Source organism: Mizuhopecten yessoensis, unplaced genomic scaffold, assembly GCF_002113885.1.
Source record: "Mizuhopecten yessoensis strain PY_sf001 unplaced genomic scaffold, ASM211388v2 scaffold6971, whole genome shotgun sequence".
NCBI classification, from domain to species: Eukaryota; Metazoa; Mollusca; class Bivalvia; order Pectinida; family Pectinidae; genus Mizuhopecten; species Mizuhopecten yessoensis.
In genome coordinates, this window is record NW_018406816.1 from 222872 (window position 1) to 238528 (window position 15657).

At 38.1% G+C, this 15657-nt stretch overlaps 1 protein-coding gene across 9 annotated transcripts in view; it reads right to left on the reverse strand.

The window, feature by feature from the left end:
- Positions 1 to 15657, reverse strand: part of LOC110452905 (sickle tail protein-like) — a 223951-nt gene that overhangs the window by 105940 nt on the left and 102354 nt on the right. For all 9 annotated transcript variants that reach the window (XM_021501649.1, XM_021501646.1, XM_021501647.1 and 6 more), the window contains one exon: positions 3008 to 3267. In XM_021501649.1, the coding sequence (XP_021357324.1) occupies positions 3008 to 3267 (260 nt within the window). The remainder of the gene's footprint in view (positions 1 to 3007; positions 3268 to 15657) is intronic.

Consider the following 15657-nt stretch of genomic DNA (forward strand, 5'->3'; position numbering starts at 1 on the left):
GTCAATCAGATTGCAGTTTGACATATATGTTGAATGTTTACACCAGTCAATCAGATTGCAGTTTGACATATATGTTGAATGTTTACACCAGTCAATCAGAAGCAGTTTGACATATATGTTGTGTACACCAGTCAATCAAAAGCAGTTTGACATATATGTTGTGTACACCAGTCAATCAGAAGCAGTTTGACATATATGTTGAATGTTTACACCAGTCAATCAGAAGCAGTTTGACATATATGTTGAATGTTTACACCAGATATGACTAATAGTTCTACAGTCACATTTTCCTCAAACTCATCCTCGTCAAAAAGAACTTTCCATTTGTGATCAAAACTGCAGCACAATCAATGTTCCCATATTCTGAAATACTGAACTATAAATTCCTGTTCCTTCTAATTTCAGCAAAAGTCATATAATATTTCCACCTTTTTGACCTCTAGCATCATGGATGAATCCTAGAAAGCTGTTGTAATCATTATTGGCATACTGTATCTATAACAAAATTTTGTATAATCACAGGTGTGTCTTTATAATGTTGAATACCTATGGGGCTATAGGGCTAGGCAATAAGGGTAGGCCGCTAGTCTGAGACTTGTGAAATCTCCAGCTCGACTATATATAGGTTAAAAAACAAGAGGCCCATGGGCCTTAACGGTCACCTGATATATTTATACAGAGAGTTGATTTTGTTTTTAACACGAACAGAAATATTATTCAAAGTGACAAAAAAACAATAAAACCACCTTATTCAATATCTAGCATACAGATTTAAGACTAAAAAGTATTTGAAACTTATAGCACCTCTGATTCTAAACAAGGAAAATGAAGACATTTTAGCACACTAACTCCTTTGGGCCGCACCCTACAGCCCTTGGGGATAGGTCTGGCTCAAAATTTTCAAAGTTTCAAACTGTCAACTCAGGGTTATAATTCCAATCAAGTTATTAACAATGTAATATTCAAAGTATCATTGCCATTATAAACCATTATTAAATTTTGATTTTGCCGCNAGAAATAAATTTCCCTAACCAACAGGTAGCCGAACTCTCGCTGTGAGTCACTGTCAAGTACGTAGCACACCTGTAATTATCATGTCAGCTCTGTTAACAATATATACCTGTAGTAATTACAGGTAAGCACTTCTTGACGATTACATCACTTGTCGTATAGATCCATTAATCATCTCCGACCATCAGGTAGCCAAGACGATTCATCAAGAAATATACGTCATACAAGTTTGAAAGTCAAATTTTGTGAAAAAAATGTTCCAAGGTCAAAGAATTATCATTGCCCAAAAGAAATAGTTCTGTTGTTATACAAGATTGTTTATTGTATGATGTAATAATGAAAGTGACTTAGGAGTGAGTGGGCCATGGGGGCGTAAACAATATTCTAGGTCCATGATCCTGTTTCTATCACAATTTCTGCTTTGTAATAGGATATATATACCTCACAGTAACAAATTTTCTTTAAAATGAAACAGCTAAAATATTTTTCATCTAAATACAAAACTTCAAAAGATAAGCATTTTGTCTAGTACAAAAACAGCATCGTGAATCTCTATAAACACTTCTCCTTCGGAAGAACAAAAATTACTTCAAACTTCTAACCAAACCACCAAATGCAATCCATTGAAAAAAAAAAAAAACAGAAAAACATAAGGGAAAACAATCAATCAAAGTTAATGGTTCTTCAATTCCCCCACGAGATAGTAAAAGCCAGCAGTAGTGATCCAGTACCGTCACTAAGATAGAGGAAAACAGATTTGTATGCCAGCAGCGTTGCATAATCTGTCATATGATTGTTATCAAAGTAAACACACTTTATAAAACACTTTCACAGCCACAGACATCACCTAACCCCTCCACATCAAAGTTTACAGAGTGTTTGATAGCCAACTGTTCCTTCAATAAACATTCCTAAAGGCAACACATACAATCAGAAATGATCGTTTCTCAATGACTTCCTTCAATGTGGGAGTTGCTTCCCTTGTATCTGTTTTGAGAAATGTTACCCCAATACTACAACAGCAAGTTCATTTCTTATCAAGGGCAGTTTCCAGAAGCTTTGTGAATATCAATTTGGAAAGAAAATAAACTATTTTGGAATCAGATTTTCAGAATTGTAGTCGTGAAGAATTAGGAAGATTTTTTGGTGTGTTTCTAAAACACGTAAATGGGACCATCCTATAAAAACCTCAGCACATGATTTTTCCCAAGGAAAAACATTCCATGTGACAATTTTCAGTGTTAACATTGAAAATTCCACATTTTCATTGGCTGTACAGACACATACAAATTTTTGAATTTTGTCTGATCAACCCATTGAAAATTAACCTGATAACAAACACTGATTTCTGGAAAATTCAAATTCTTTTAAATTTCTGTTTAAAGTATCTGTGTTTATACAAACAAGATGCACTAGATTTCCACTCATATGTTGATTGAATCAAACAATGAGTTTTCTTGCAATAAGACCAAAGTTAGGTTTTATTATTCTATTCTATTTCTAAACTGCAAATTCAATAAAGAAGTACGAGAGACAAATTGCACAGATCATGATGGCTGTCTGTTGATTTTCTTCGTCTTAAATAGAAAATTCCTGGAAGCAAACACATTTACAGCAAATCTGTATCATTTTGTCTGACTATTCATCCATAACAACACCACTTACCACAGTACAACATGCAGACCAAACAGCTAAATAATGCTTCCAGACAGTACAATGTCAATTCATACAATTAGAATAAATATCACAAAGTTTAATGTACTTTAGTTTTATTAGCAGGCAAACTTTCATGAATTTTTAAATACTTTTCATTTAATTTTGATTGACATTTCCATTAAAGATCAAAATGAACAAGAATGCATTTAAAACAAAGATCAGTCTACAAAACCCACATCTAATCCCTTCATTTCTAACCACTGTTTTCTTTAAGTATCACTAATTGTATCATCAACACCGTACCATCTGTAGGAAATGACAAGAAATATGGATGACTTACCTCTGCACTTTCTTCAGGACCTTCCTGCATTAGGGTAGCACCACCTACAGTGTGTCTACGCGGATGTTTGCGGGGTGCATTTTTGGGATGTTGTTCCTGTCTTCGACCTGAAGATGGCGGCTTTTGGGGTAAAGTCCTAGATTGTATTGCGGAGTAGTTTGAATTATTTGACCTCCAAACTATAGTGTCTGGCTCACTGGAGTAACCTCCCTTTATATCCTCCAAACTGCCATGGTGATATGATTTGACTTGTACCGGAGCTGAAATGACAAAAAGACATTTTGTTCAGCAGGGATGGAAAGAAAATATTACCCTTCAAATAATTGTATCATAAAATGATAATTGTTTGTGCCATACAATAAAATTCTCTAACTTAACTACATAGTACACATGAATGTCACTGGGTAAGGGTGACTATCCAACGGGGATGATCTATTTCGGACCTTTTCTGTCTAAAAAAAAACCCTGAAATAATAGCTAAGAACAGGTATCCTGATCTCACGACTGTTAAATCTCACTAAAAATATTAAAAGTTTTAAATTCAATGTCCCAGCATTCCTTTACATGTCAACATATATATTCCTATGAAATGGTGAAGTATGTCGCTATGTTGCTTTGTCTTCAACTGCAGTGTTACATGTTAATTATCATGGTCCCCTGGCTTTCTTTTTAGTAAGGTTATAAGGTGATAACTCCATCTGACCAAAATTCAAAACTGTTTTTTTTTTATATCTACAGTATTTTCTGTGAAGGGTTCATAACTATTTTATACATTAGCCCGATCAGGGGATACAAGTTTCATTTTCTGAATACAATAACATGTGATCAGTTCAATAAAACTATAAACAGCCTGTAATTTGCATAAACCTCGGTCAGCTCAATATATTTGGTGTTGATGATGTCACAAAACTGTGTATTATTTGACGAAATTTTGTAAACTTTTTTAAAATTTGGGAACAGCTATCTAAGTGTACCATCTAATAACCTGACTATACTAAGAACCTATATCAAGAACCTCACTAAGAACCTTGTTATATTCACATGCTTTAGGTCACCTAGAGATATTACACTCAGTCTATGCATTAGGTCACCTAGAGATATTACACTCAGTCTATACATTAGGTCACATAGAGATATTACACTTAGTCTATGCATTAGGTCACCTAGAGATATAACACTCAATCTATGCATTAGGTCACCCAGAGATATAACACTCAGTCTATGCATTAGGTCACCTAGAGATATTACACTCGGTCTATGCATGAGGTCACCTAGAGATATTACACTCAATCTTTGCATTAGGTCACCTAGAGATATTACACTCAATCTATGCATAAGGTCACCAAGAGATATAGATATAACACTCGATCTATCTATTAGGTCACCTAGAGATATTACACTCAGTCTATGCATTAGGTCACCTCGAGATATAACACTCAATCTATGCATTAGGTCACCTGGAGATATAACACTCAATCTATGTATTAGGTCACCTAGAGATATTACACTCAATCTATGGATTAGGTCACCTAGAGATATTACACTCAGTCTATGCATGAGGTCACCTAGAGATATTACACTCAATCTATAGATTAGGTCACCTAGAGATATTACACTCAGTCTATGCATGAGGTCACCTAGAGATATTACACTCAGTCTATGCATGAGGTCACCTAGAGATATTACACTCAGTCTATGCATTAGGTCACCTCGAGATATAACACTCAATCTATGCATTAGGTCACCTAGAGATATAACACTCAATCTATGTATTAGGTCACCTAGAGATATTATACTCAGTCTATACATTAGGTCACCTAGAGATATTACACTCAATCTATGCATTAGGTCACCTAGAGATATAACACTCAATCTATGAATTAGGTCACCCAGAGATATTACACTCAATCTATGTATTAGGTCACCTAGAGATATTACACTCAATCTATGTATTAGATCACCTAGAGATATAACACTCAATCTATGCATTAGGTCACCTAGAGATATTACACTCAATATATGCATTAGGTCACATAGAGATATTACACTCAATCTATGCATTAGGTCACCTAGAGATATTACACTCGGTCTATGAATGAGGTCACCTAGAGGTATTACACTCAATCTTTGCACTAGGTCACCTAGAGATATTACACTCGGTCTATGCATTAGGTCACATAGAGATATTACACTCAATATATGCATTAGGTCACCAAGAGATATAGATATAACACTCAATCTATGCATTAGGTCACCTAGAGATATTACAATCAGTCTATGCATTAGGTCACCTAGAGATATTATACTCAGTCTATGCATTAGGTCACATAGAGATATTACACTCAATATATGCATAAGGTCACCAAGAGATATAGATATAACACTCAATCTATCCATTAGGTCACCTAGAGATATTACACTCAGTCTATGCATAAGGTCAACTAGGGATATTACACTCAGTCTATGCATTAGGTCACATAGATCTATTACACTCGGTCTATGCATTAGGTCACCTAAAGATATTACACTCGGTCTTTCCATTAGGTCACCTAGAGATATTACACTCAATCTATGCATTAGGTAACCTAGAGATATTACACTCAATCTATGCATTAGGTCACCTAGATATATTACACTCAGTCTATGCATTAGGTCACCTGGAGATAGTGCACTCAATCTATGAGAAATCAACAAAAGGACATGAAAGTGTAACTAGCAGTCAAATGTGATTTAAGAGTTTCTAGAGGGAGTTGTTTCCCTTTACTCTGCCAAACGGTAAGATATTTACACATCTCTCGTTTTCAATAGATTTGCTGTTTTTGTTGTCTGTGCGAGAGTGTACAAAAAAGTACATAAACGTTGGCATCTGTAAGATAAGGAAAGGATATCATGATGAGTAATAACCCACTAAAAAATAGAAAGAAAGTAACAATTTCATTTGTTCGCAGAGTAACCAAAGAAACATCCCCTGTATGATACAACACTAGTAACCATGGAAATACACCATTTGTCACCAGTTGTTGAGTTTTTTCTCACCGTTCTTGATGGACAATTATATACAATGATGATAACTACTTTCTGGCAATGTTTGATGAGTTGAAAACATTTTGGGGAAAAAACGAGCTTTGTGATGATAGCAAAATAGTTACAGGATGTTCAGTTTATCTGAGGCTTTAATTGTGATAAAATATGTATGGGTCAGGTCAAAAGGAACATGATACACCAACAGTTATTGAAACTGGAAGCAATATGCTTGGATACATGTTCTCAAAAACATGAAAAAGGGGAGACAATTCTTACCGATTTCACAAGTCTTTTACCTTTCAACAAATATCACTTCACATTGATTGAAACATATATTGTAGATTTGACACCAACAGCAAAAACTAACCTAAATTATTTAATGGTAAGAGAGAACATTTTTTAATTTTGAAAAATAGGGTTTTTAATTTTCAAAATGGAAAGTAAGGGAAATATTTATTATTGCCAACAAATATCTGGTTGAACTTAAGGCTATATGATACCTTATCCATTATATTTGTGATTATCTCCCTTACATCTAGCCATAATATCGAATTATTTAAATCATGTGTTATCAAAGCATAAATTCCTGTGTATGTTTTTTTATATATATTATCAATGAATACATGAACCCTTTCACCACTGTATACCATAATGGACTCATCCAGATCAATGTATGGTAGAGTCTACTAAAGTTACCTAGGGGTGAAAGGGTTAAAATAGTAGTAAATAAAGGTATTTTTAGGTTTATTAGAGTTGTACTCCTTTGCATGGAGATACATAAGACGTTTGATGGTAGCATACATCTAGACTATGAGAAATGCTAGGACTGCTGACTCTATATGAAAACATGCCCAGCACCTGGGGGTCAAACTCCTGACACATCAGTTCCTGACTGTGATGTACAGAGTAACACACACCTTGCTATAGTACTGTATACAGAAATACAAGCTTTGAGGAATTTCTTTCTGAAGTAGCTTGTGGAACACTCTCTTGGTTAGACAGCCAACAACTTTCTACACACTGATCATCCTGGCTTTTACTCCAAATGTCAGAGTGGAATTGTCAGATATATAATGATCTCCTTCCCTCCATGAAACTATGAATGTAGGGAAAGGTGGGGTTTATTAGAATCAGTGTGGTATATAAGAATCAAACATACGGACATCTATAGTAATAATTAACTTATCCTGGCGTGCTCTGTAATTGAGTTTTGTGGAGATTTAATGGCTAATGTTGGTGTCATTATTTTCTGACTGGCAGTAGACCAAAACCAGTGGCACCTCCTCCTGAAATCAAGCAAAAATGGAGGCAACTAAGCCCATAATTGTCTGGGTCATTAAAAGGCTTGACAGATACTTATCTTACAAAGTCTACAAAAAGTTAAAAAAATCCTCAAACCACAGCTTCCTAGGGAGAAATATAAGATAGCAGTTTACTCCTGAGGACATTACATGCTGTGCAGCTTCTTGTATCATTGCATTGATGTGGCATTAAACAAACTTTTCCAACGTAGGTTTTAATGTTTCTAGTGATAGCATTCTTCCAGAAAATCTTATATAAAAATTCTGGCAACAGAAACAGTGAGTCATGTATCCTTACATTACATTCACTGACAATGCTGGTAACAAGTATATGTGTTGTTTTGTGCCGGTGTATATAATATGTCAGCTATCAGCTTACCCTTTCATCATCAATCTTTTTCTATTTCCATACTGTTTCCCTTCTTCAAACTTTACCCACCTACATATTTCCCTTCCCTTCTCCATCCTTCCTATCCCTCCTCTAACATCACCTACCTATATGTTTCCCTTCCCTTCTCCATCCTTTCTATCACTCCTCCAACATCACCTTCCTATATGCTTCCCTTCCCTTCTCCATCCTTCCTATCCCTCCTCTAACATCACCTGCCTGTATGCTTCCCTTCCTTTACATCACTTGCCTGTATGTTTCCCTCCCCTTCTCCGTCCTTCCTATCCCTCCTCTAACATCACCTGCCTGTATGCTTCCCTTCCCTTCCCTTCTCCATCCTTCCTATCCCTCCTCTAACATCCCCTGCCTGTATGTGTCCCTTTCCTCCTCCATCCTTCCTATCCCTCCTCCAACATCACCTACCTATATGTTTCCCTTCCCTTCTCCATCCTTCCTATCCCTCCTCTAACATCACCTGCCTGTATGCTTCCTTTCCCTTCCCCATGCTTTCTGTCTTCCTGCCTTGTACCACCATTATTAGAGATGTGACCTTTATGGGAACAGTATACTTTTTAATACTGTATTGTTCTGTTATATACCACTCCCACTTTTTTACTAATTTTAGATATTTAAAAAAGTCTTCAAATCCTACAGATTCCTTTAAAGGAGTGTGTTACTCAGCATGACATGAAGGCCACAGTAAAGCTAAATTTGGCATGACATTGACAGCATGAAAACTATCAAATGTATATATTGTGGTTTGAAATAACAGTATTGATTATTCAAGGAAATATTTCTCACTTTTTTTTTTCAATTTTTTCAATTTCAAGCAGGACATATATTGTAGCCGAACACTAAGGACACATCAAACAGACTTGATTTCTATGAAGCCGACATAAAAATGGATGAATTACAGACTGCAACGAATTTTCACTCAACACGATAAAAGCATGAAATCCAGTGCATCTTGATAACGTTTTGTCTCATTAATATGACAGTGAATGGAGGCTGCTCACAGTCCAGGACAGGATCATAAATCTATGTGGTGACTTTCTACCATATTTCTCCTTGTAAACAGTAGGACATGACAGTGAATGGAGGCTGCTCACAGTCCAGGACAGGATCATAAGTCTATGTGGTGACTGTCTACCATATTTCTCCTTGTAAACATTAGGACATGACAGTGAATGGAGGCTGATCAGAGTCCAGGACAGGATCATAAGTCTATGAGGTGACTGTCTACCATATTTCTCCTTGTAAACAGTAGGACGTGACAGTGAATGGAGGCTGATCAGCGTCCAGGACAGGATCATAAGACTATGTGGTGACTGTCTACCATATTTCTCCTTGTAAACTGAGTAGGACGTGACAGTGAATGGAGGCTGCTCAGAGTCCAGGACAGGATCATAAAACTATGTGGTGACTGTCTACCATATTTCTCCTTGTAAACAGTAGGATATGACAGTGAATGGAGACTGCTCAGAGTCCAGGACAGGATCATAAGTCTATGTGGTGACTGTCTACCATAGTTCTCCTTGTAAACAGTAGGATATGACAGTGAATTGAGGCTGATCAGAGTCCAGGTTAGGATCATAAGTCTATGTGGTGACTGTCTACCATATTTCTCCTTGTAAACAGTAGGATATGGCATTCAATAGATGAATCTTATGTCCATAAAAGACTGTCTAACATATCTTTCCTCATAAATAATCATTGTTGATAGACTACTAATTAATGTGTACTGTATTTGTTCTAAAAATATATCCGACACCTCGGTCTGTACACATTATTGCCAGTCATATATAAAAATCTGTAAGCATGTTTACCATATGTCTTATCCCATTTACCCCTGTAGTTTCATAATGAACTATTCCAACCCTTGAACTGGAAGAGTTCAAATGTGTCTTCAGGGGTGAATGAGTTAATAAAATACAGGACAACTGTCAATAGTGAAAACGACTGAAACGGAAAAGAAAGATAAATGTGTGTAACACTAGAGATGGTTTAGGACGAGGTCTAGACAATGCATTGTAACATTATGCTTTATACCATAACTATGATAATGAAGAGTTCTTTCCGTCTCGGCTAATCACCACAGCTTGGTGTCTAGTAAAAAATAGGTCCATCCATCTTTGTTTGACAAAACTTGTTATGAGCATGACAGCCATATTGGTTTTCATACCAGCATCAGCTGTGAGACGACCTGCTTTCAAATTGGAACTTTTCAATTTTGACACATTCGATCATTCAAAGTATTGAATACCACTAAAATGGACCTTTCTTATTCATTTCTTTAGACCAGTTTCTATAAACTTGTCACTTTGGACAATTTTTAGAAATTGCCAGTTAACTCAAGATTATATTTACTTGTCAGTTTACATATGTTTATCTGTACTTGTCAGTTTACACAGGTTCATCTGTACTTGTCAGTTTACACAGGTTTATCTGTACTTGTCAGTTTACACAGGTTTATATGTACTTGTCAGTTTACACATGTTTATTTGTACTTGTCAGTTTACACAGGTTTATTTGTACTTGTTTGATTATACTGGTTTATCTAGGAAACAACTATACAACTGCTGGCTAGATAGTGGGACAACCAGTAAAGTGGTGGGTTGATAGTGGGACAACCAGATAAATGGTGGTTTGATAGTGGGACAACCAGATAAGTGGTGGTTTGATAGTAGGGACAACCAGATAAGTGGTGGTTTGATAATGGGACAACCAGTAAAGTGGTGGGTTGATAGTGGGACAACCAGATAAATGGTGGTTTGATAGTGGGACAACCAGATAAGTGGTGGTTCGATAGTGGGAAAACCAGATTAGTGATTTGGTAGTTGGACAACCAGATTAGTGGTTTGATAGTGGGACAACCAGATTAGTGGTGGCTTGATAGTGGGACAACCAGTAAAGTGGTTGGTTGATAGTGGGACAGCCAGATAAGTGGTGGTTTGATAGTGGGACAACCAGACTAGTGGTGGTTGGATAGTGGGACAACCAGATAAGTGGTGGTTTGATAGGGGGAAAACCAGATTAGTGATTTGGTAGTGGGACAACCAGATTAGTGGGTTGATAGTGGGACAACCAGATTAGTGGTGGTTTGATAGTGGGGACAACCCGATTAGTGGTGGTTTGATAGTGGGGACAACCAGATTATTGGTGGTTTGATAGTGGGGACAACCAGATTAGGGGTGGTTTGATAGTGGGACAACCAGATTAGTGGTTTGGTAGTGGGACAACCAGATTATTGGTTTGATAGTGGGACAACCAGATTAGTGGTGGTTTGATAGTGGGGACAACCCGATTAGTGGTGGTTTGATAGTGGGGACAACCAGATTATTGGTGGTTTGATAGTGGGGACAACCAGATTAGGGGTGGTTTGATAGTGGGACAACCAGATTAGTGGGGGTTTGATAGTGGGACAACCAGATAAGTGGTGGCTTGATAGTGGGACAACCAGATAAGTGGTGGTTTGATAGTGGGACAACCAGTAAAGTGGTGGGTTGATAGTGGGACAACCAGATAAGTGGTGGGTTGATAGTGGGACAACCAGATAAATGGTGGTTTGATAGTGGGACAACCAGATAAGTGGTTGTTTGATAGTAGGGACAACCAGATAAGTGGTGGTTTGATAGTGGGAAAACCAGATTAGGGATTTGGTAGTGGGACAACCAGATTAGTGGTTTGATAGTGGGAAAACCAGATTAGTGGTTTGGTAGTGGGACAACCAGATTATTGGTTTGATAGTGGGACAACCAGATTAGTGGTGGTTTGATAGGGGGACAACCAGTTAAGTGGTGGGTTGGTAGTGGGACAACCAGATAAGTGGTGGTTTGATAGTGGGAAAACCAGATTAGTGATTTGGTAGTGGGATAACCAGATTAGTGGTTTGATAGTGGGACAACCAGATTAGTGGTGGTTTGATAGGGGGACAACCAGATAAGTGGTGGTTTGATAGTGGGACAACCAGATAAGTGGTGGTTTGATAGTGGGAAAACCAGATTAGTGATTTGGTAGTGGGACAACCAGATTAGTGGTTTGATAGTGGGACAACCAGATTAGTGGTGGCTTGATAGTGGGACAACCAGTAAAGTGGTTGGTTGATAGTGGGGCAGCCAGATAAGTGGTGGTTTGATAGTGGGACAACCAGATAAGCGGTGGTTTGATAGTGGGAAAACCAGATTAGGGATTTGGTAGTGGGACAACCAGATTAGTGGTTTGATAGGGGGACAACCAGATTAGTGGTGGGTTGATAGTGGGGGCAACCAGATTAGTGGTGGTTTGATAGTGGGGACACCCAGATTAGTGGTGGTTTGATAGTGGGGACACCCAGATTAGTGGTGGTTTGATAGTGGGGACAACCAGCTTAGTGGTGGTTTGATAGTGGGGACAACCAGATTCGTGGTGGTTTGATAGTGGGGACAACCAGATTAGTGGTGGTTTGATAGTGGGACAACCAGATAAGTGGTAGTTTGATAGTGGGACAACCAGTTAAGTGGTGGGTTGATAGTGGGACAACCAGATAAGTGATGGTTTGATAGACGGACAACCAGATTATTGGTTGGATAGTGGGACATCCAGATAAGTGGTGGTTTGATAGTGGGACAACAAGATTATTGGGTTGATAGTGGGACAACCAGATTAGTGGTGGTTTGATAGTGGGGCCAACCAGGTTATTGGTGGTTTGATAGTGGGGACAACCAGATAAGTGGTGGTTTGATAATGGGACAACCAGATAAGTGGTGGTTTGATAGTGGGAAAACCAGATTAGTGATTTGGTAGTGGGACAACCAGATTAGTGGTTTGATAGTGGGACAACCAGATTAGTGGTTTGGTAGCGGGACAACCAGATTATTGGTTTGATAGTGGGACAACCAGATTCGTGGTGGTTTGATAGTGGGACAACCAGATAAGTGATGGTTTGATAGACGGACAACCAGATTATTGGTTGGATAGTGGGACATCCAGATAAGTGGTGGTTTGATAGTGGGACAACCAGGTAAGTGGTGGTTTGATAGTGGGACAACCAGATAAGTGGTAGTTTGATAGTGGGACAACCAGTTAAGTGGTGGGTTGATAGTGGGGCAACCAGATAAGTGGTGGTTTGATAGTGGGACACCCAGTAAAGTGGTGGTTTGATAGTGGGACAACCAGATAAGGGGTGGTTTGATAGTGGGGCAACCAGATAAGTGGTGGTTTGATAGTGGGACAACTAGTAAGGTGGTGGTTTGAGAGTGGGACAACCAGATAAGTGGTGGTTTGATAGTAAGGACAACCAGATAAGTGGTGGTTTGATAATGGGACAACCAGATAAGTGGTGGTTTGATAGTGGGGCAACCAGATAAGTGGTGGTTTGATAGTGGGACAACATGGTTAGTGGTTTGGTAGTGGGACAACGAGATACGTAGTGGTTTGATAGTGGGACAACAAGATTAGTGGGTTGATAGTGGGACAACCAGATTAGTGGTGGTTTGATAGTGCGACAACCAGATAAGTGGTGGTTTGATAGTGGGAAAACCAGATTAGTGATTTGGTAGTGGGACAACCAGATTAGTGGTTTGATAGTGGGACAACCAGATTATTGGTTTGGTAGTGGGACAACCAGATTAGTGGTGGTTTGATAGTTGGACAACAAGATAAGTGGTGGTTTGATAGTGGGACAACTAGTAAAGTGGTGGTTTGAGAGGGGGACAACCAGATAAGTGGTGGTTTGATAGTGGGTCAACTAGTAAAGTGGTGGTTTGAGAGTGGGACAACAAGATAAGTGGTGGTTTGATAGTGGGACAACCAGGTAAGTGGTGGTTTGATAGTGGGACAACCAGATAAGTGGAGGTTTGATAGTGGGACAACCAGATAAGTGGTGGTTTGATAGCGGGACTACCAGATAAGTGGTGGTTTGATAGTGGGACAACATGATTATTGGTTTGATAGTGGGACAACCAGATAAGTGGTGGTTTGATAGTAAGGACAACCAGATAAGTGGTGGTTTGATAATGGGACAACCAGATAAGTGGTGGTTTGATAGTGGGGACAACCAGATTAGTGGTGGTTTGATAGTGGGGCCAACCAGGTTATTGGTGGTTTGATAGTGGGGACAACCAGATTAGTTGTGGTTTGATAGTGGGGACAACCAGATTAGTGGTGGTTTGATAGTGGGACAACCAGATAAGTGGTGGTTTGATAGTGGGACAACTAGTAAAGTGGTGGTTTGAGAGTGGGACAACCAGATAAGTGGTGGTTTGATAGTGGGACAACAAGATTAGTGGTGGTTTGATAATGGGACAACCAGATTAGTTGTGGTTTGATAGTGGGACAACCAGTAAAGTGGCGGGTTGATAGTGGGACAACCAGATAAGTGGTGGTTTGATAGTGGGGACAACCAGATTAGTGGTTTGATAGTGGGACAACCAGATTATTGGTTTGGTAGTGGGACAACCAGATTAGTGGTGGTTTGATAGTGGGACAACCAGTAAAGTGGCGGGTTGATAGTGGGACAACCAGATAAGTGGTGGTTTGATAGTGGGACAACAAGATAAGTGGTGGTTTGATAGTGGGACAACCAGATTATTGGGTTGATAGCTGGACAATCAGACATCATACACGCAGGTAATGGATGGAATATCCATTAATGGGGGTATTTTAAGTTTATTCTGGTTTTTCTTGCTTTCGTTAATGCAAAGTGCTTTAACAAGGTTAGATAATGTAGTTCATTAAATCATGTCTGCTTCTGCTCTGTGATATTCTAATGATTGTCTCCCTTGGTAAATTTCTACTCAAGCCCACCTATCAATGCCCTTAACAGTCTGTCTTTTTGAAGCCTGAACATTTTTCTCTTCAATAATCAAAATATTAAAGTTTTCATCAATCGATGTCGATTTATTAGAAAGCAGAAACTCCAAACTTAACATTATACACAGATTGAGGAAGCTGCAGAAAATTGGAAAGTAATTGCAACCCTTCAAATGATTAAGACATCATGCATTTCAAAGAAGAAGATTATTCAAAGCTGAAACTTTGAATTTTTACCAAGCAATTAAATCCACAATGATAAAAAAAATAAAAATCATGAAATTTTCAATTTAGCGAAAATAAACCATGTTCATAAGATATAAACAGTATCTCAATTGAAATTGAATACAACCTTTTTAAATCTGAATATCTACTTATACAAAAGCCTAAATTTCAATTTTGACATTATCATGAATCAAAAAGAACATTTATCTGGCAAAAAGCCAAGGACCTCTTACAAATCCCGTCCCCAGCATCCCTATATCACATAATGGACTCTGCCATTTCTTTCAACAGGTTCAGTTTACTATGGAATGTGAAATGCTGAGCAATCTCCGCTTTGCTATTAAAAGATTACCGAAGAGAAACAAATACAAATATTACTGCTAAGATCTAACTACATCTTCATTGGAATATTAATGATACAAAATGTCTATTTTCAGGGGTTGAAAACATTTATAATCTGAAAAAATATGAGAGAAAACAAATTGATGAGAGATTTTAATAACCCTGGGAAAAAGTGTTAAAACCGACATATAAATACCAAATGTATACCTTCATGTACTGCTCATACATATAACATTTGTTGAAATCAACTTTAGGAGGACTTGTCGGGACAAAATTTTATCTTACATAGTCAGATAGACCAGCTAATCCAGGTATACACTCCACCCCCACCGAAAGATTTCAGAGTTTTTGTTTTTAACAAATTCGGAGGAAAATCTTCAAAATCTCATTGGTATTGGACTCAAATATAACAATATCCATGTAGCCCAAACCCTGGTAAGATCTGAGGACAGGTTGAATCCCACCTTACAGCACTATAATGACAAGGCTCTGAGGACAGGTTGAATCCCACCTTACAGCACTATAATGACAAGGATCTGAGGACAGGTTGAATCCCACCTTACAGCACTATAATGACAAGG